General features: G+C 47.5%; 5 protein-coding genes across 9 annotated transcripts in view; 2 read left to right on the top strand and 3 right to left on the bottom strand.

Annotated features, from left to right (window-relative positions):
- Window positions 1-2,676, bottom strand: part of kek5 (kekkon 5) — a 164,590-nt gene extending 161,914 nt beyond the window's left edge. For 3 of the 5 annotated variants that reach the window (XR_011445513.1, XR_011445514.1, XM_017178488.3), the window contains exon 1: window positions 2,085-2,676. The gene's annotated coding sequence lies outside the window, so the exon portion shown is untranslated. Of the gene's footprint in view, window positions 1-1,588; window positions 1,934-2,084 lie in introns of those variants that run through there. The other 2 variants (XM_070288124.1, XM_070288123.1) reach the window with 2 other exon arrangements.
- A 2,761-nt stretch (window positions 2,677-5,437) lies between these two features.
- On the top strand, window positions 5,438-8,234 carry LOC108082942 (probable methylmalonate-semialdehyde/malonate-semialdehyde dehydrogenase [acylating], mitochondrial). The gene is made up of 2 exons (XM_017178555.2): window positions 5,438-5,596; window positions 6,524-8,234. Exons 1-2 carry the CDS (start codon window positions 5,567-5,569, stop codon window positions 8,054-8,056), a joined length of 1,563 nt encoding a protein of 520 aa, XP_017034044.1. The 5' UTR covers window positions 5,438-5,566; the 3' UTR covers window positions 8,057-8,234.
- An 8-nt stretch (window positions 8,235-8,242) lies between these two features.
- On the bottom strand, window positions 8,243-11,156 carry LOC108082941 (ATP-binding cassette sub-family B member 10, mitochondrial). The gene is made up of 6 exons (XM_017178554.3): window positions 10,626-11,156; window positions 10,348-10,560; window positions 10,075-10,277; window positions 9,722-10,003; window positions 8,920-9,663; window positions 8,243-8,863 (listed from the first exon to the last, which is right to left on the bottom strand). The coding sequence occupies exons 1-6, from the start codon at window positions 11,014-11,016 to the stop codon at window positions 8,597-8,599; spliced, it is 2,100 nt and encodes a 699-aa protein (XP_017034043.1). The 5' UTR covers window positions 11,017-11,156; the 3' UTR covers window positions 8,243-8,596.
- Window positions 11,157-11,843: 687 nt separating this feature from the next.
- On the top strand, window positions 11,844-16,407 carry LOC108082922 (uncharacterized). The gene is made up of 6 exons (XM_017178511.2): window positions 11,844-11,986; window positions 12,044-14,389; window positions 14,445-15,076; window positions 15,135-15,491; window positions 15,556-16,113; window positions 16,175-16,407. Exons 1-6 carry the CDS (start codon window positions 11,971-11,973, stop codon window positions 16,334-16,336), a joined length of 4,071 nt encoding a protein of 1,356 aa, XP_017034000.1. The 5' UTR covers window positions 11,844-11,970; the 3' UTR covers window positions 16,337-16,407.
- LOC108082925 (apoptosis regulatory protein Siva) lies at window positions 16,343-17,358 on the bottom strand. The gene is made up of 3 exons (XM_017178516.3): window positions 17,147-17,358; window positions 16,592-16,886; window positions 16,343-16,521 (listed from the first exon to the last, which is right to left on the bottom strand). The coding sequence occupies exons 1-3, from the start codon at window positions 17,286-17,288 to the stop codon at window positions 16,467-16,469; spliced, it is 492 nt and encodes a 163-aa protein (XP_017034005.1). The 5' UTR covers window positions 17,289-17,358; the 3' UTR covers window positions 16,343-16,466.
- Window positions 17,359-17,466: the final 108 nt, after the last annotated feature.

Genomic DNA, 17,466 nt, shown 5'->3' with positions numbered 1-17,466 from the left:
ACACACTCACCGAATATGCCAATGCCAACACCAACACCAATATATATGTGCACGTAGGCTAACTGTACTGCAAACCAGACTCAGTGCCAAAAAGAAAAAAAAAAAAAAAAAAAACAAAGGCTTTTCTGCTCCCGTCAAGTTTTCCCTTCTGCTTTCTGTGCTCTGTGCCCCTCATCCTCTCCCCCGCTCACTCTCTCCACGACCGCTTTTTGTTGTTCTGGCTTAATTTTTGGCAACGTCAATTACACGCCAAGACGCAGCCGCTGCTTGCGCCGCAGTCAGCGTCGCAGCTGAGTGATTAACCCTTGGCAGCGCAGGTGGCGATTGTCCTTTGGGTTCTTTAACCCTAGACTGGGACTAAAGTTTAGTATGTACTCTTGAAAACTATTAACAAATTTGACTAATAAATGAGTGCAACATTTTAAAATTAAGGTTCTTGTAAAAAAAAAGAAAACTTTCATAAAATGCATCAATTCCTAAGGCTTACAAAAACAAAATTTTCAGGTTTTGATGGTAAATAAAATATATAAATATTGGAAATATCTTTTATAACCTTGCAAATATGCTAATTTAACTATATAAGATCTATATAATTTTTGAAGAAGAAACTCGTATATAACCAACCAAAGCCTGAGTCAAAACCAATTATATTTCAAAGTAACCAAATTATGCAAATTATAATAAAATTCTGGAAAGGTATAATTAACCAATCATCATGTATATACACACACCAGTTTTTATATATGTATTCGCTGTGGTCTTTTTTTAAGGTTTTTTTTTAGGCTTCTTGGGGTTTTCACCCTCATTGTTTGTGAGACTTCTTTCATAAAAATCAAATAATAATTACCATAAAACTTAAAATGTTTTTATTCTTATTACCAATATTTAACTTTATGTGCAATCAAGGGCAGTTTGAATTTGCAGTCACCTATTTCTGACTGAAAAACTATAATCGAGAATGGGGTTATTGAAAGTTTAGAGTTGCAAAAAACGAACCCAAAAAAAATGGTTCACCTTAGCAATGAGGCCACCACGGAGATGCCCTGCCTTTTCGGGGTTAATGTCTTATGTTGCAGCCCGTACTTTATTTATTTGCTTAATCAACTTTTAGCTTTTTGCCGCTGACTTTTCCATCTTCTACTTCGCTGGGTTCTTTTGTCTTTGCTTTTATTCTACCCCGCTGATGATGCAGTCCGTTGGAAATATTTTTTATTTTATTTAAAATAAAAAGTATAAATGTTGAAGAATATTAAAAAACCTAAAGTTTAAACCCTAAAGAGTCTAAAACAAAACAAAATTAAGTTTTTAGAAAATTAAATGTTATAGAGTGTATTAAATAAATTTCAGAAACTTGAAATTTATAAAAAAGAAAATAAATTTTTTAAAAATTTAGTCATAGTTCTAATTAGCTAACAATGACTGTAGATATTCGAAACAAGAACTCTATCAATGCGTATCCCAAAACATCCATGTTTTACTCTCAAACATTTTTTTTTTTTTTTTTACATTATTTAAAAATGTATAATAATGCAGATATATCCAAAAAGTGTAAAAATAATCCCAAATCACCTAGAAGATCTGCACTTGCCTTTGAATCCTTGGCTTTGGCTAATAGGCGATCTGAACGGTATTTGGCATAACAATAGTTGTTGCTGATGCTGCAGCCGTTTTTGTTTTAGCTCCGCTGCAGCCCGTCTCTAGCTTTGTTATTGTTTGCAGGTAACTCGCTGCTGGAAGTCGGACCGGTTTCGCCGGTCTTTGCGGCTGCTGCTGCTGCACCGCAATCCCACTAACTGCCACACACACGCACACAAGCCTAGTTTATGCTATGCCGAATTCAAGCAATTCATTTCATGTAATGCTCTCAAATGTTTATAAAAACAAAACTCGCATCTATCAAATAAGCATTACATTAATACAACAAATATTTCACCTAAACGGCAAAGTTCAGATATTTTAGGTTCTCAAAAAGTATCTTTCACAACTCCTTTCGGTTAATTGTATCTACAAATTCGTGTAATGCATTGCATAAACTTGTTAACACACACACAGGTACACATGGCACTTCTTCATATTCTCTTTACCTAAGTGCTGGTCGATCCGCTCTCCAAGATCTGCCTGCCACTCCGGCGCTCTCTCCGCTCTCGGGCTTTTGAGCTGGAAGAGAGTGAGAGAGAGACAATCGGCACGCTCACTTGCAAACAAACGACAAAAAAAAAGGTGCAATACACAACGACACCCGCGCGCGCTTTATCTTTGCTTCTTCTTGACTTTTATTTGTATTCCATCAGCTCCCTTCTTTCGGGGACTTCTTTTTCGGTTTGGGGCACAGGCACAGGAAAAAAATTGAAGCGATCGAAAGAAAGAGGTTTTATCGTTTATCCTTGCTTTCCTTTTGCAACGCGAACGGCGCGAAATGAGGAATAAGAACAGCAATGGCTGGGATCTGGGATGACTTTTAACAACTATTCGGGGCCGTTTTTAGCCGCGTTTTTTATTTACTATTTCAGCAAGGCAATTGCAAGAAGTGCGGCAGTGGCAACCGGTTTTATTACAATTCCACAATTTCCACACTCGCAACGACGCTTAAGCACACACTGACACACGCGAAACACGATTTACCGAAAACGCCGAACGCGCCGACTCTTCCGCTACCGAAAACACACGTCCGCTCCGTTTGAATGTCGGAAAAAGAAAAACATTTTCCGATGCTTGTTTGCGCCAGTGATGCCATTTTTCTGAGCAAAATTAGCTAGATTACCCAAACAAATAGCTAAAAAAAAAAAACGAATCTCAAGGGAAAAAAGCTGATCTTTAGAATATAATTTGTTGTTTGTTGTTAGTTTAGTTTTAAGTATTAAATATTAAATCGAAGCAGTTATGCTGCTTTTGCAGCACTCTGGCCAATGCCAGGGATCGCAACTAAGAGTTATGAGTAAATTAAAAGCTGATAAAAATTGACAAATTACTTTTATTTTCAAATTTGAATGATGACAAATAAAATAAAAGTTAAATTCCAATACTATTTTGCATATATAATGCATATAATGCATATATTTTTCAATACCTCTCGTTTGATGTACATATAAAGAGCTTCTTCGAATCTGCACATTTGCATAATTTTAAAGAACCAAGATATTTCAATTTATTTACTCCCTAGGAATCGCTTTCATGAAATATTTTTAGATGTGTTTATTTTACATATTTGCGTATATTAGGAATATTTCATATATGTTGCATATTTTATGCATATACATTTTATGCAAATTTTTAAGTCATAGCTAATAATAAAATAATAATAAAAAAGAGCGGAAATGACATCACTGCCCTTAAATTCGTTATTTTTGTATATTCGAACCACACCTTATACGCCAACCACATCTGATACTACACCCAGATTTTTACATGTGTCAAAAGATGATGTTACTGAGTGGCGCCAGCTAGCCTATGGGCAGCACAGGGCTTAAAAAACGAAAGAATGGGCATCACTGGATGCTGCTTTCATTTTTGAATTTAGGGGGATTTTTTATGGAGCAATTTGAACTATTTGAGATATTTTAGGGGGAAAGCCAAATTTTCATCCTGCAACACTGCCGGATTTGATATATAAGGAGCTGCTCGCTCTAACAATATTCAGTTTTATTTTGTACAACGAAGCGAACACATCTACTAAGTTATTTATTTTTGTTTCCCTCTTGATTTTGGTTTTATTTTGATTTAAATATTCTTGCCAGTAATATTTTTTGCTTCCCTCTTGACTGCCGGTTGTTTTATTTTAATTTGTATGTTCTCGCCTGTTTGGGACTAAGCCCCAGAAATTCCATTGGGGATAATTACCAAAGTAATTTATTTTGATTTTTAATTTATTTTCTAATTTTGTTTCATTTGTCTTTGTTAAATATAATTCTCAAAAATTAGTGATTCAGTTGAAGTTTCGGAGTACATATTTTGATAGGAGATTCTAATTTCCATAAATGTATTGCATATCAACGAGATGCAACGATACGCAAAAAGTCGTTTTACAGCGAGTGACTCAATTCGCTGGTCATTATGAAGGCAATATTTCTATTATTTTCTTTCTTTTGGTTTAAAAAATAATGAAGTCTTTATTATTATTGGTAACTTAACCTTATTTGAAATTCCATTGGGGATTATTACCAAAGTAATTTATTTTGATTTTTAATTTATTTTCTAATTTTGTTTCATTTGTCTTTGTTAAATATAATTCTCAAAAATTAGTGATTCAGTTGAAGTTTCGGAGTACATATTTTGATAGGAGATTCTAATTTCCATAAATGTATTGCATATCAACGAGATGCAACGATACGCAAAAAGTCGTTTTACAGCGAGTGACTCAATTCGCTGGTCATTATGAAGGCAATATTTCTATTATTTTCTTTCTTTTGGTTTAAAAAATAATGAAGTCTTTATTATTATTGGTAACTTAACCTTATTTGAAATTCCATTGGGGATTATTACCAAAGTAATTTATTTTGATTTTTAATTTATTTTCTAATTTTGTTTCATTTGTCTTTGTTAAATATAATTCTCAAAAATTAGTGATTCAGTTGAAGTCTCGGAGTACATATTTTGATAGGAGATTCTAATTTCCATAAATGTATTGCATATCAACGAGATGCAACGATACGCAAAGAGTCGTTTTACAGCGAGTGACTCAATTCGCTGGTCATTATGAAGGCAATATTTCTATTATTTTCCTTCTTTTGGTTTAAAAAATAATGAAGTCTTTATTATTAAGGTTACGATTTACAAATATTTGTGTTTCCCTCTTGATTTCTGGTTTTATCTTTATTTTGATATTTTTACCAATTTTATTTTGTTTTTCTTATGTATGGGACTAAGCCCGAGAAATTCCATTGGGGGAAAAAAATTTTTAATATAAAATATTATTAGCAAATGTTGTCAAAAGACTGGCTCCGCTACTTAAAATAATATTCAAAGGAAAAGTTGCTTTTATTTTTTAAAATCTTCAACGACTAATTTTTTCCCCAATACCGAATGTTGTTTGCTCTCGTAAGCTTTCGTAGTTCTTATAATTTATTTTAACTTCAGTTTCCGTATCCAAAAGATACATTAGCTGCCACGCCAGCTAATGTACCCTTCCGTGAGGGCAGAAAGCAATGGAAAGACAAACAACGCAAAACAAACTCACGCACACCATCAAGCCACGAGCCCCCAACGAATGCAATAACAAAAGCAACAATAGGAAAATAGCAAAACCAACAGCTGGTGCGCCATGTTCTTGAGTTAAAGGTGTGCGTGTGTGTATGTATCCCATTTACTATCGTTAAGCACATTTTGACGTGGTCTTCACCTCCTCCTCCGCCGCCAAGTCATCCAGTTTTTTTTACTCGTATATCAACAATCACACCATCACACACACACACATGGTAAAAATACACGGGCCCCCCTCGGAACAGCGGTTCTGAAAGGCGGCGGCTGCGTTCAGTTCTAGTGGAACCACCGTTTGGAGCGCACGCGATCCCCGGCCATTTCCAAACCGAAGCGATCTTTCCTTGCTGGCAATTATCCAACCATTCCCAAGATGTCCCTAGTGCGTTTGATCGGCGCTGAGGTGAGTAGCAGATCCGGCGTACAGGTGTTTCACGTGTGTGCAGGTTGCAAGTGCAAGTGCAATGACACCACATGCCATCCCTCTCACTCCCCAATTGATTCAATGGGAGAAGAGAGAGAGGGGGAGAAGAGCGATGGCCGTGAAAACGAAATCGCCAATTGACAACAACACATGTTACGTAACTGAGCCAACAGAACCGCGAAGAAGAAGAAGCAGAGGCAGAGGAGAGCAGATAAAACGAAAACAAAAACAATTACCGGGGGGATTTAGCGGCATAAAATCCAATAAAACGCGATAACCGAACAGGCAACAGTTGGCGAAACATTTCCACTTGAGCCGAACGCATGTCTGCCAGATGAACACTGATAAGCGTGGGCGTGGGGGGTTATCAGCCAAATTAAAAAACACACCACCCCACCCCACCCCATGCTCCAAACAGGGGTTGAGGTTAGGATTCGGTTATTTGCATTGCAAACAAAGTCAAGTGCAGCAAATTAAGCGAATTAAAGGCACTCTAGGGTGGACCAGGCTAGTGACGAAAGCAGGCTAGCTGTTATACATATATATAATATATATATATATATTTTTTTTTTTAAATATTTTCTTGTGAAAATATAATAAAAATTAATAAATAAATTTTAAATAATTTTAAAAATTTGCAAAAAAATACAATTTAAAACATAGAATTAGCTGGTCCACCCTAGACGCACATATTTAAATAGTATAAGTAAATATAATAAAAATTAATAAATAAATTTTAAAAATTATTAAAATTTCTTAAAAATAAAATTTAAAATATAGAGTTTGCTGGTCCACCCTAGGCGCACATATTTAAGTAGTATAACTAAATATATAGTACATGCGTGTACCAAAAGTTTCATAATATCTTAAGAAATATTAAAATTCACTCACCTTCTTCGTCACCAGGCCCGCCAGATGGCCAAGAGGACGTACTCCTCGGCCGCTCCCACCACCAAGCTGTTCATCGACGGCAAGTTTGTGGAGTCCAAGACAAAGGAGTGGATCGATGTGCACGATCCGGCCACCAACAAGGTGGTAACCCGCGTGCCAAAGGCCACCCAGGACGAGATGCAGACGGCTTTGGAGTCCAACAAGAAGGCCTTCCGGTCCTGGAGCAATCAGTCTATACTGACCCGCCAGCAGGTGATGTTCAAGCTGCAGGCCCTCATCAAGGAGAATATGGGCGAGCTGGCCAAGAATATCACCAAGGAGCAGGGCAAGACCCTGGCCGATGCCGAGGGCGATGTCCTGCGCGGCCTTCAGGTGGTGGAGCACTGCTGCAGCATCCCGTCGCTGCAGATGGGCGAGACGGTGGCGAATGTGGCCCGCGACATGGATACCTATTCGCTGGTCCTGCCCCTGGGCGTCACCGCCGGCGTGGCTCCCTTTAACTTCCCGGCCATGATTCCGCTGTGGATGTTCCCAGTGGCCATCACCACCGGCAACACCATGCTGCTGAAGCCCTCGGAGCGTGTGCCCGGCGCCACAATGCTGCTGATGGAGCTGCTGAACGAGGCCGGCTGCCCACCCGGCGTGGTGAACGTCATCCATGGCCAACACGACGCCGTGAACTTCATTTGCGATGCGCCCGAGATCAAGGCCGTGTCCTTTGTGGGCTCTGACCAGGCCGGCAAGTACATCTACGAGCGGGCCGGCAAGAATGGCAAGCGGGTGCAGTCGAACATGGGGGCCAAGAACCATGGCATCATCCTGGCCGATGCCAACAAGGAGAACACACTGAACCAGCTGGCAGGCGCCGCCTTCGGTGCTGCCGGCCAGCGGTGCATGGCCCTGTCGACGGCCGTCTTTGTGGGCGATGCCCAGAGCTGGATTCCCGATCTGGTGGATCGTGCCCAGAAGCTGAAGGTGAACGCCGGCCATGTGCCCGGCACCGATGTGGGACCCGTGATCAGCGCCGCCTCCCGCCAGCGCATCAACGATCTGATCGAGTCCGGTGTGAAGGAGGGCGCCAAGCTCATCCTGGACGGTCGGAAGATCAGCGTGCCCGGCTATGAGGATGGCTACTTTGTGGGCCCCACCATCCTGAGCGATGTCACGCCCAGCATGAAGTGCTACACCGAGGAGATCTTCGGTCCCGTCCTGGTGATCCTCAAGGCCGACACCTTGGACGATGCCATTGGCATTGTGAATGCCAATCCCTATGGCAATGGTACTGCTGTCTTCACCACCAATGGCGCTGCTGCTCGCAAATTCGTCAACGAGATCGATGCCGGACAGGTGGGCGTCAATGTGCCCATTCCAGTGCCCCTGCCCATGTTCTCCTTCACCGGCACACGTGGCTCTTTCCGCGGTGACCACCACTTCTATGGCAAGCAGGGCATCAAGTTTTACACGCAGACCAAGACGGTCACCCAGCTGTGGCGCGAGACGGATGTGACCCATACCCAGGCGGCCGTGGCCATGCCCACCATGAAGTAGACGCGGGTCTGGGATCCAAGTCGAAGCTGTTTCTGGATTTGGAAGCTAGATACAGCGAAATTATTGCATTTATTTTTGTGCCTGTTGATTAGCCTTAAGATGAATCGTTGGAGCCCAGCCGGAGGAGCTGGGGAAACACTGAAATGTAAACGATAACAATAAAATGTTTGAAACAGTATCATTAACTTTGTTTATCCATCACATAGAGCTCTTTGTATTTGGGGTATTTCACTCGGTTGTAAACTTACTGGGCTCACCTGCTCCTCCTTAAACTTATCCTAATTAAGAACACCTTCTCTGTTGTATATTTAACAATGGTCAATGGGGGATGGGGGGGAAGGGGTCGTTGTATTATTGCGATTCTGTACAAAGTTGGTACAAAACTAGAAACTGTTGATTTATGAATCACCTGGCCTGGGAGATGCCTTAAAACGATGAATTTGTAAACACAGAAAGCCCACCACCAGCCAGCGGTGGATTTCGTCCAAGTCAGCCGAAAATATGTATATATATAACCTAAAAGGGTACCGTGGCTACGCATTAGGACGTGCCAAAGGTCTGACTGGCCACCAGTTCGCGGAAGACTCCATGCTCAATGCCCAGCAGCTCGTCGTAGTTGCCCTGCTCCACAATTTTGCCGCCGCTGAGCACGGCTATCTGATCCGCATTCCGGATGGTGCTCAGCCGATGGGCAATGGTCAGTACAGTGCGTCCCTGGATAAGTTTGTCGAGGGCATTCTGCACCAGCTGCTCGGAGACGGCATCCAAAGCGCTGGTGGCCTCGTCCAGGATCAGGATGGTGGGATTCTGCAAGGCATAAACACAGATTAAGAGTATTTTAGCACGGAAAAGCAGTTAGTTACCTTGATCAAGGCCCTCGCAATGGCCACGCGCTGCTTCTGCCCGCCACTGAGCATCATGCCGCGCTGTCCCACAATGGTTTCAAGGCCATCGGGCAGATTGTCAGTGAACTCGCTCACATGCGCCTCCTCGACGGCCGCCTGCAGCTTCTCCTCCACATTCTCCGCGTCGGGATTCACGCCGTACAGGATGTTCTCGCGTATGGTGCCGGAGAAGAGAACCGGCTCCTGGCTAACGGCACCGATACTGTGGCGCAGCCACTGGGGATTCAGCTCGCGCAGATCCATGCCATCCACCGTAATAATGCCCGCCTGGGGATCATATAGCCGGAGCATGAGCAAAGCTATGGTGGTCTTGCCAGAGCCAGAGCGACCCACTATGGCTGTGGTGCGTCCAGGCATAAGGCTGAGGCTGAAATCGTTGAGCACTGGTGTGTCCGGACGCGATGGGAATGTAAAGTTGACGCCCGAGAAGCCCACATTGCCGATGGGCTTTTCGTCCGGCACAATGCCCTGATTGATGGGTATGGTGCACTCCCTGTCCAGGATCTCCCAGAGGCGCTCCGAGGCGCCAATGCCCTTGTTCAGCTGACTGTAGAAGTTGGACAGGCCGTTCATGGAGATGGCCACATAGCCGGCGTACAGCATGAAGGCAGTCAAAGCGCCAATGGTCAGGGATTCTTCCAGAACCAAAGTGCCGCCGTAGTACAGGACCGTGATGATGATGAAGTTGCCCGTGAAGCCGGTCTGTTGGGAAAAACACCACTCATTACACGGGTCTTCCTGTTTCCCTTGAAAGTCTCACCAAGCCAAAGAAGATGGACCTGGCCTTGGTCTCCTTGTAGCCAATCTGGAGAGCCTCGTTCAGCTTGCTGTCAAAGGTAGACGCCTCCTGCTGCTCCCGGCAGAATATCTTCACCGTCTTGATGTTACCAAAACGCTCCTCGGCATACTTCATGATCTGCGCATACATGTCCAGCTCCATCCGGGTGATGCGCCTCACATAGCGTCCGTAGACAATGGCCAAACCAGCCATGGCCGGCACCACCAGGGCACTCATGGCCGCCAGCTGGGGTGAGGTATAGATCTGTCAGGGGAAACCAGGGGAATAAGAGAGAGAGAGAGAGAGAGCGGGAGAGCCACCTGCTAAACACTCACCATCATGGCAGAGCCAACGGCTATCATGGCCAGGGAGCGCAGGCCATCGGACACGTTCTGGCTGAGCGAGATGCCCACCATGTAGGTGTCGTTGCTGAGACGATTGATCAGCTCGCCGGTGCCCTTGGTATCGAACCAGCCCGTCTCCTGCATCAGCATGGATCTGTAGATGCGCGACCTCAGCTGGCGCACCATGCGCAGTGCTAAAGGTTGGATGGAGGTAAGGAGTTAAGGAGGTAATCTTATCGCACAACACTTTCTAACCCTACTTACAGGCATTCCCAAAGAGATAGACGCGGGCAAAGTTGGCCACGCCGCCGAGCACAAAGATGCCAAAGAGCAGCATGGAGTACTCGCCCAGTTTGGCCAGGGCAACGCTATCCATGCCCTCGCCGCTCTTCTTGAAGACCACATCGATGGTCAGGCCGAGGAACATCGGCACACTCATGGTTATGGCCGAGGAGACCACCAGGCAGGCAATGCCCGCTGCAATAGAGAATGGGTTTGGGGATTAGTGGCAGAAGCACGATGAACACACCACGACGACACACCTAACAGCACCCACTTCTCCGACTTGGTCAGGCCAAGCAGGCGGCCGTACGAGGAGCGGGGCATCTTTCTGCGCGGCTTTAGCGTTGTCTCGGCCAATGTCAGCTTCGTGTTTCTGGACAACAGCCTGCTGCTCTGATGAAGGCCGCGGAGCGTTTGCAGGAACAGGAGCGGCCGGCTGCAGGAGGAGGACGACGACGAGGGCACTCGAGGTGGCTGGGTCACGATGCTCTGGTAGCGCCGCTGAAGGCACCGGCCCAGGTGCTGGTTATATGACGACGGGCTGCTGTGTGGCGTATGCAGAGTGAATGGTGTCTTTGCGAGCCGACCTATTTGCGAGACCCGGAGCGTCGTGCAGCCGTGGGATGATAGCCTTGTGTAGTTCAACAACATTGTGATTCCTGTCTCATTCAGGGGGGAAGTGAACAAAACGGCGACGACAGTAATTTTGATGGGAATGAAGTTACAAAATTTGAATTTGAGTGGAAAGTTCGTCCCCAGGTGATGTTCCGTCCTCTTTCTCCCTCTCTCTCTGTCTCACTCTGACCAGCTGGGCAGCCCAGCTGCGGGGCATAGGGCTGCCACCAGGGAACCAGTGTTGGTAGGCGACCGAACATTGGAATAAAGTATTGCGATAGTTAATCGATATTTTTAGCAGTTTGTATATTTTTTATAATTTTATATATTTATTTTTTATTATTATTAGTAAGTTAGATTATTTAATCACTCAAAAATTTTAATTTTTTCGGCCAAAAAATAATTATTGTTACTATTCTTCGCTTAAAATAATCATTATTTTTTTATTATTAATTTTCAAGTTTTATTTAATCATTATATATTATTATTAATTTTTTAGTTTTATTTAAACACAAAAAAAAAATAATTTGGTGGTCAAAAAATAATTCTTATTATTGTCTTCGATTTATTTAATCACTGAAAATATATTAAATTTCCGGTCAAAAAATATTTATTATTATTTTGAGAAAAAAAAATAAAACTAAGAAATTAGTAATAAAAAACAATGAATATTTTAAGAGAAAAATATGGCCCAAATATATAATCATTATAATTAATTTTTCGCTCAAAATAATAATAATTATTTTTTGACCAAAAATATATTATTTTTTGGTGATTAAATAATAACTTTTTTTTATTAATTTTTTTTAATTTATTTAAAGATTAGCGGTAATTTTTAACCCCTAACTACATTTAGCTTGAAAATAGCCAGAAAGAGTGCCTTCACTGATGAAGGCACTCGCGGCCTTCACAACACTGGCGCCCGCGACAATAACACGTGCGGAATTCAAGATTTGTTGTCTTGCATTGCGCTAATCTCACCTGGAGAAGATGGACACCGGCGAAGGTAAGAAGGACATGCCCCTCCTGCAGTGATTGTAAATAACCGCGTTCGCACCCTCAGAGCTGAGGTCCTGGCTGCTGGAGAGGAGCAAGCCCTACGCGGCACGTGTTGACTTCGCCATCCGAGTCTGGCAATCCGTCGAGTTTCCCTATCCCGGAAAGTACGAGATCATCATTCAATGGCTGGGCGAATCCCTGCCCAAGTGCAACAAGGAGGAGCCCTTGCCCACGCAGCAGCTGAAGGATCTCTTTGCGCTGCGCGCTCAACCCGGCCTGGTCGGTCAGGAGTGCAAATCCCGGCTGATTAGGGCTCTGCTGGCCTTAGTCTCCCGCGATGCGGAGGCGAATGTGATTGCCCTCGAGCTGGTGCCCAGCCTGCTGGACTGTGAGCTGCTCCAGGACGTGCTGCGTGCGGATTACGAGCTGCTGTGCGATTGCTACGCCAGCCTGTTCCGGTGCCACCAGCGTTGCGTGGAGCAGCGGGAACAGCTGCCCACGTCCTCCGATGCCGAGTTGGTGGTGCCGATGATCAAGCAGCTGGCGGAGATTGCCCGACGCACCCAGAAGCTACCCGAGCTCTGTGAATGCTACAATGCCAGGACGGTGCGTCCCTTGGTTGAGCTTTTGCACACCCTGAAGTCCGCCAGCCTGGTGGAGGAGCTGGCCGAGCTGGAAAAGCAGCTGAAGGAGTCATTTGACAAGAAGCGCATCACCGGCCAGCCGCTGCATGTCAGTCTGCTGCTCCTGGAGGCCGCCGTCTTCAACAATCGTTACACGTCCACAGAACTGTCGCCCATCCTGCGTACCGTCTTCCCGGAGGACGAGGCCTGCTCACTGCCCCTGGGTGCCTACCTGTTGATGTCACTGCGCAAGCACAACATATCCCTGCAGTTCTTGGTTAATAACGGAAAGAGGAATGCCTTCGACTTCCTGGCCGATAAGTTCCTCCAGTTGGCTCGAGAGCACCGGAAAACGCATTTGAAGGAGCTGCTTGTGCTGCTGTGCGCGGCCCTGCGGCTGAATCCCATGCTGCTGGAGCAGAGCGTCTATCAGATCACCGTTTGGCTGCTCACAGCCCCCAAGCAGACGGCCGAGGAGGAGGAGCTGTACTCGGAGTATCTCGTCCTGCTGCTTGACATGTTCCGGCGGTTGAGTCGGGCCGAGAGGTTCGTCATGAACCTGCTCAAGTCGCTCAGGGAGTGGCTGGCCGTCTACCAGCTGCCCAATCCCAGCCAGAAGCGGCGCCGCCTGAACTCTGAGTCTGCCCAGGCAGACGACGACGAGGGACAGCAGTATTTGCGTGGGATCTTTGCGGGATCAGCTCCTGCTGTGCAGGCCTCCTCGAACGATGCCTTCAAGCAGCTCTCACAGACCTGGCCCAGCCATTCGGCCGGCGTGGCCTTCACGCGCCTAATCAGTCACCTGATGACCAAGCCCTCGCTGGTGATCTGGAGGACCCTGCTCCACTCGTTTGGTGAGCTGCTGCAGGAGGAGCAGGAGCAGACGCTGCCTGGAAACCTGGACTTTGCCCGCGAACTGCACGCCGCCCTGCTGTGTCAGTACCTAAGTGGAACCCGGCTGGCCGAGCAGCTGCACCTCCACCAGACGGAGGTGGAGCAGCAGCTGCAGCACACTGCCCAGGTGTTGGAGCAGTTTGGCCGTCGCCTGCTTAGCCAGGAGCACAATCGCCGCCTGATGAACGCCTTCCTCGAGTGCACCGAGCGGGCCAGTGGCCTGGAGCTGCTCCTGGCCCACTATTGGCCCGACGGTCACCCCGCTGGCAGCCAACGGAAGCTGCAGCTGAGGGGCTTCCTTCCACCGGCAGACTGGACGCTGATCCAGCAGCGGGTGCACAACTTTGGCAAGAGCTCGTGTCGCCAGCGCCTGCAGCGATTGGAGCTGCAGCTGGCGGAGAGTGGCTGGCTCCTGCAGGAGGATCAGCGCAGAGCGAGCTGTTCAGATGCCTTGGCCGAGGCATTGGCGCCGCAGCAGCTATTCCGGCTCACCCGGAGCCAGAAGCAGTTGCGCCTGAGAGTCACCTCGGAGCGGGACTGGGAGAAGACCCACCTGGAAGATGCCGAATGCGTGGAGCTGCTCGCCTTACAGCTGCTCGGGGAATATGCCAAGGCAGCCAAGAAGGGCTCGCTTCTGGCCAAGCTGAGGCTGACGGAGGAGGAGCCACTGGAAGAGACCGCCCTGATTGGCCTCATCAAGGAGAAGGCCCAGAGGCAGCTGCAGTTGCCTTGTGCCCGGCAGCTGGTGGAGTCCCTGCAGCGCCTCCCACTGTCCCAATTGCCCAGCTCCATGCGCTCTCGCCTCTGGCTGGTGATCTTTGCGCTCTACCGCGACCTCAGCTGCTCCAATCAGCAGCAGGAGGTGGTCGAGCTGGTCCTGGAGCTTCTGATAGGTAAGCAACCTGTTTGAATATGACGAAGCTTTCTACTTTTACTCCCAAAATGCAGATTTGATGCACTTTGGCCATCCGCTGGCCATTTGCTCGTATTTTGGTCAGCTCAGCCAGCTTATCCTGCTAATCCCCACCAGCACGGCGGCTGGCTGGAGCTTCTACGAGGCGCTCTTTGCTCGCTGCATCCGGCGACAGAGCGCCGGCTGGGAGCCTCTCCTGGCCAGCTGCACGGAGTACCTGCGTACAGAACTGGCGGAAAATGGTAAGCTCCAGGCGGAGCAGTGCCGCCTCCTGCTGCTGGCCATTGAAACGCTGTCCAGTGTGACTGGTGTGCAGGGCAGGAGGATGCAGAGGCAGCTTCAGCCACTGGTGGAGATCTACGGCGAGATGGTGGGTCGCAAGTTCCGGTCAAAGAAGCCAAAGGAGGCGTCTGCCTACAAGGAGTTTGTGGATGCCACCCTGGCCGGCTATGCCACGTACGTGAGCAGCTGCATCAATCGCTGTGTGCGGCAGGAGCGGGAGAAGGAGCAGCTGGACAAGAAGGAGACGGAAAAGGAGGAGGAACCGTCGGGGGGCAAGCGGAGTAAGAAGGCCAAGGCCAAGGCTGAGGATCAACAGGATATGGAGGCGGTGCCGTCCATTGATGACAACTTCCGACGCATTAGCAAGATCTACATTGGTCACTCGGTGAGTTTGGTGGCTTGGTGTGCCTTCCTCAACATCTTAAACCCCTTCTCCCGTGCAGCTCAACTATCGCAATGTCCATGCCATCCGCCTGCTAAACGTGGCCCTCACCCATCGGCAGCGACTCCACCTGGACCCGGACGAGATTGAGTTTGTGCTGAGCAGCTACTGGCGGCAGCTGAATGCAGACATCGAGGCGGGCGGCGACATCAGTGGTTTGGAGAGCCTGGAGCCCGCCATTAAGCTAATCATTGGCTACAAGACCAACGAGGATTTCCTGCTGCTCCTGCGCCGCCTTTCCCACCAGGTGGAGCAGATGCCACGCCCAGAGACGCCCGAGCAGCACACGGTCCTCCGGAATGTGCTGACCCTGTTGGCGTTGTTTGCCAAGTGCTCGCTGAGCAATGTCAAGGGAGCGGTGAGTCCAGACAACATCCTTAATCCCTGCCAGCACTGAAGGCATCCATCCTCCATCTTCCCAGATGCTCAACGAGTACTTTGAGCTGATCAGTGTGAGCGTGGCTCTGCGTCTGCCCGAGCCCAAGGACCCGGAGTACCGCGGCCACGCCCTCCGCCTGCTGGAGGCCCAACGCCATCTGGCCGGAAATCGCACTGTGCCGCTGACCGGTGAGACGCTGGACTGCCTGCTGGGCGCCCTGCTGGACGTGGACATCAAGCACTTGATGGGTCGCAGCAGCTGGCAGGACTTTGTGGATCTGTTTGGGGCCATTACGGAGAATCTGTTGGTGCTGCTCAAGCAGCATGGCCACCTGATGGCCGACAGGGCACCCCAGTTGAGTGCGCTGTGCCAGGACATGGTTCAAGGCATTGTGGGCTATCGGGCTGGGCGAAAGCAGGCCCAGGATCTGAGCGAAACGGAGCTGGACGGTTTGGGGGATTTGGGCCTGAAGCTGGCCACTGTGGTGGCCACAATAGCGGGCACCCAGGCCTTGGCCGTGAAGCGTGTGGCGCCCTTCCTGCTCATCTTTACCATTCGCCAGATGGTGGCCACCGAGCGACCCACCACGCTGTTTGAGAAGGTAAGTCGTGCCGTTCCATATTCTTAGAGATCCTTTTAACTCCTCTGCAATTTCCTTCCAGGTCAAGGTGCACATAGTACGCGTCTGCCACGAGCTGATTGGCATCTGTGACCATCGCGCCGGCCACTTTATCCTGCGCTCCAGCAGCGAGGCGGGCGCCCGCCTGTACGAGGGACTGGTGAAGGAGCACGACAAGTACCACAAGTTCAGGGGCAAGGTGTAGTCTCTATTTCTGTTTTGATTATTATATATATTTTTCCATTAAATACAAAATGCAAGGAAAATGAGCGAGGAGATGCCTCTACTTAGAGTCTAAGGAACACATCGGGCTGGAGGCTCCGGGAAAGCCCCCTTCAGGTATAGAACATTTGGCAGCGTTCGCACAGCGGATTCTCGGGACGATCATCACTGGTTTAAGGAAAAGGGGATTAGTAGGGATTAGCGACCGGAATGAAGGATCAAGAAGGAATCTACTCACAACACGGTCACGCAGCTGCGGCATATAAAGTGGGTGCACTCGGTGCAGGAGTAGCCGCACTCTTCGCACAGATCCATGCTGCAGTTGATGCAGCTGCCATGGATGAGGGTTTGGCGCTGGCAGCAGCGAGACTTGAGGCGTTCCAGGCAAGGATTGGCAGCATCGGGATGCAAGTCACGCAGCAGTATGCTTCCATCGCCCAGCAGGTGGTAGTGCTCGTGCAGGGCAGGAGCTGTGGCAACTGAAGGTGCGTGACTGGCGGCGGCACCCTCGAAAAGCATCTTTGTTGTTCTCTCTGCAAAGGTCGTCGAAAAAAAGGGTTTATTCGAGCTGGAACCGCACCGATAACTCCGATAACACTGATATATCGACTTGAAAGGTGACAAAGGACTCGCTTTTTTCGTTTCCCAAAATACTAAAGTAATTTTCGATATTTACCAATGAGAATTTAGAGAATAAATAACATAGCAAGTTCCTATTGTTTAAACTTTAAAGCCACAGCCAACTGAATTAGATTTTTAACAAAAAAAACACAATCCTTTGGGGGAAACTCACCGTGAACCTCCCGCATCTTGGCTGGGTCGTGGGCATCGCTCACCTTCTGGCTTACCCAGACCTTTCTCTGTATGGGATTGTTGTTGGCATCATCGTCGTGGCAGTCTACCGAACGCCTACGCTTAGAGGCCTTGTTTTCCATAGATAAAAGGGTTAAATAAATCTACGCCGCCGACTTGAAGATTGGTTTTTCCAGCAACTCCGTTACCTGTTGCCGGCAACAGTGTTGGTCAGCGCCGTGGAGCAGTGCTGGCAAGAGCTAGTTGGCTTTGGGCGGGAGCTTTAGATTAAAAAAAATCGAAGAAAATTATAAAAAAAAA

Source organism: Drosophila kikkawai, chromosome X (genome assembly GCF_030179895.1).
Source record: "Drosophila kikkawai strain 14028-0561.14 chromosome X, DkikHiC1v2, whole genome shotgun sequence".
NCBI classification, from domain to species: domain Eukaryota; kingdom Metazoa; phylum Arthropoda; class Insecta; order Diptera; family Drosophilidae; genus Drosophila; species Drosophila kikkawai.
The sequence above is the reverse complement of the archived record's forward strand: the minus strand, read 5'-3'. Positions and strand labels throughout refer to the sequence as shown.

What these genes read in the sequence shown, in the direction of transcription:
- LOC108082941 (XM_017178554.3), bottom strand. Translation starts at nt 11,016, where the DNA reads ATGTTGTTGAACTACACAAGGCTATCATCCCACGGCTGCACGACGCTC. An exon ending in CCGTTGGCTCTGCCATGATG is followed by an intron (nt 10,004 to 10,074) that starts GTGAGTGTTTAG and finishes TTCCCCTGACAG; the next exon opens with ATCTATACCTCACCCCAGCT. An exon ending in TTGCGAGGGCCTTGATCAAG is followed by an intron (nt 8,864 to 8,919) that starts GTAACTAACTGC and finishes TATGCCTTGCAG; the next exon opens with AATCCCACCATCCTGATCCT.
- LOC108082922 (XM_017178511.2), top strand. An exon ending in GGTCCTGGAGCTTCTGATAG is followed by an intron (nt 14,390 to 14,444) that starts GTAAGCAACCTG and finishes CCCAAAATGCAG; the next exon opens with ATTTGATGCACTTTGGCCAT. An exon ending in TGAGCAATGTCAAGGGAGCG is followed by an intron (nt 15,492 to 15,555) that starts GTGAGTCCAGAC and finishes CCATCTTCCCAG; the next exon opens with ATGCTCAACGAGTACTTTGA.
- LOC108082942 (XM_017178555.2), top strand. Translation starts at nt 5,567, where the DNA reads ATGTCCCTAGTGCGTTTGATCGGCGCTGAG. An exon ending in TGCGTTTGATCGGCGCTGAG is followed by an intron (nt 5,597 to 6,523) that starts GTGAGTAGCAGA and finishes CTTCGTCACCAG; the next exon opens with GCCCGCCAGATGGCCAAGAG.
- LOC108082925 (XM_017178516.3), bottom strand. Translation starts at nt 17,288, where the DNA reads ATGGAAAACAAGGCCTCTAAGCGTAGGCGTTCGGTAGACTGCCACGAC. An exon ending in CAAGATGCGGGAGGTTCACG is followed by an intron (nt 16,887 to 17,146) that starts GTGAGTTTCCCC and finishes CGACCTTTGCAG; the next exon opens with AGAGAACAACAAAGATGCTT. An exon ending in CGCAGCTGCGTGACCGTGTT is followed by an intron (nt 16,522 to 16,591) that starts GTGAGTAGATTC and finishes TCCTTAAACCAG; the next exon opens with TGATGATCGTCCCGAGAATC.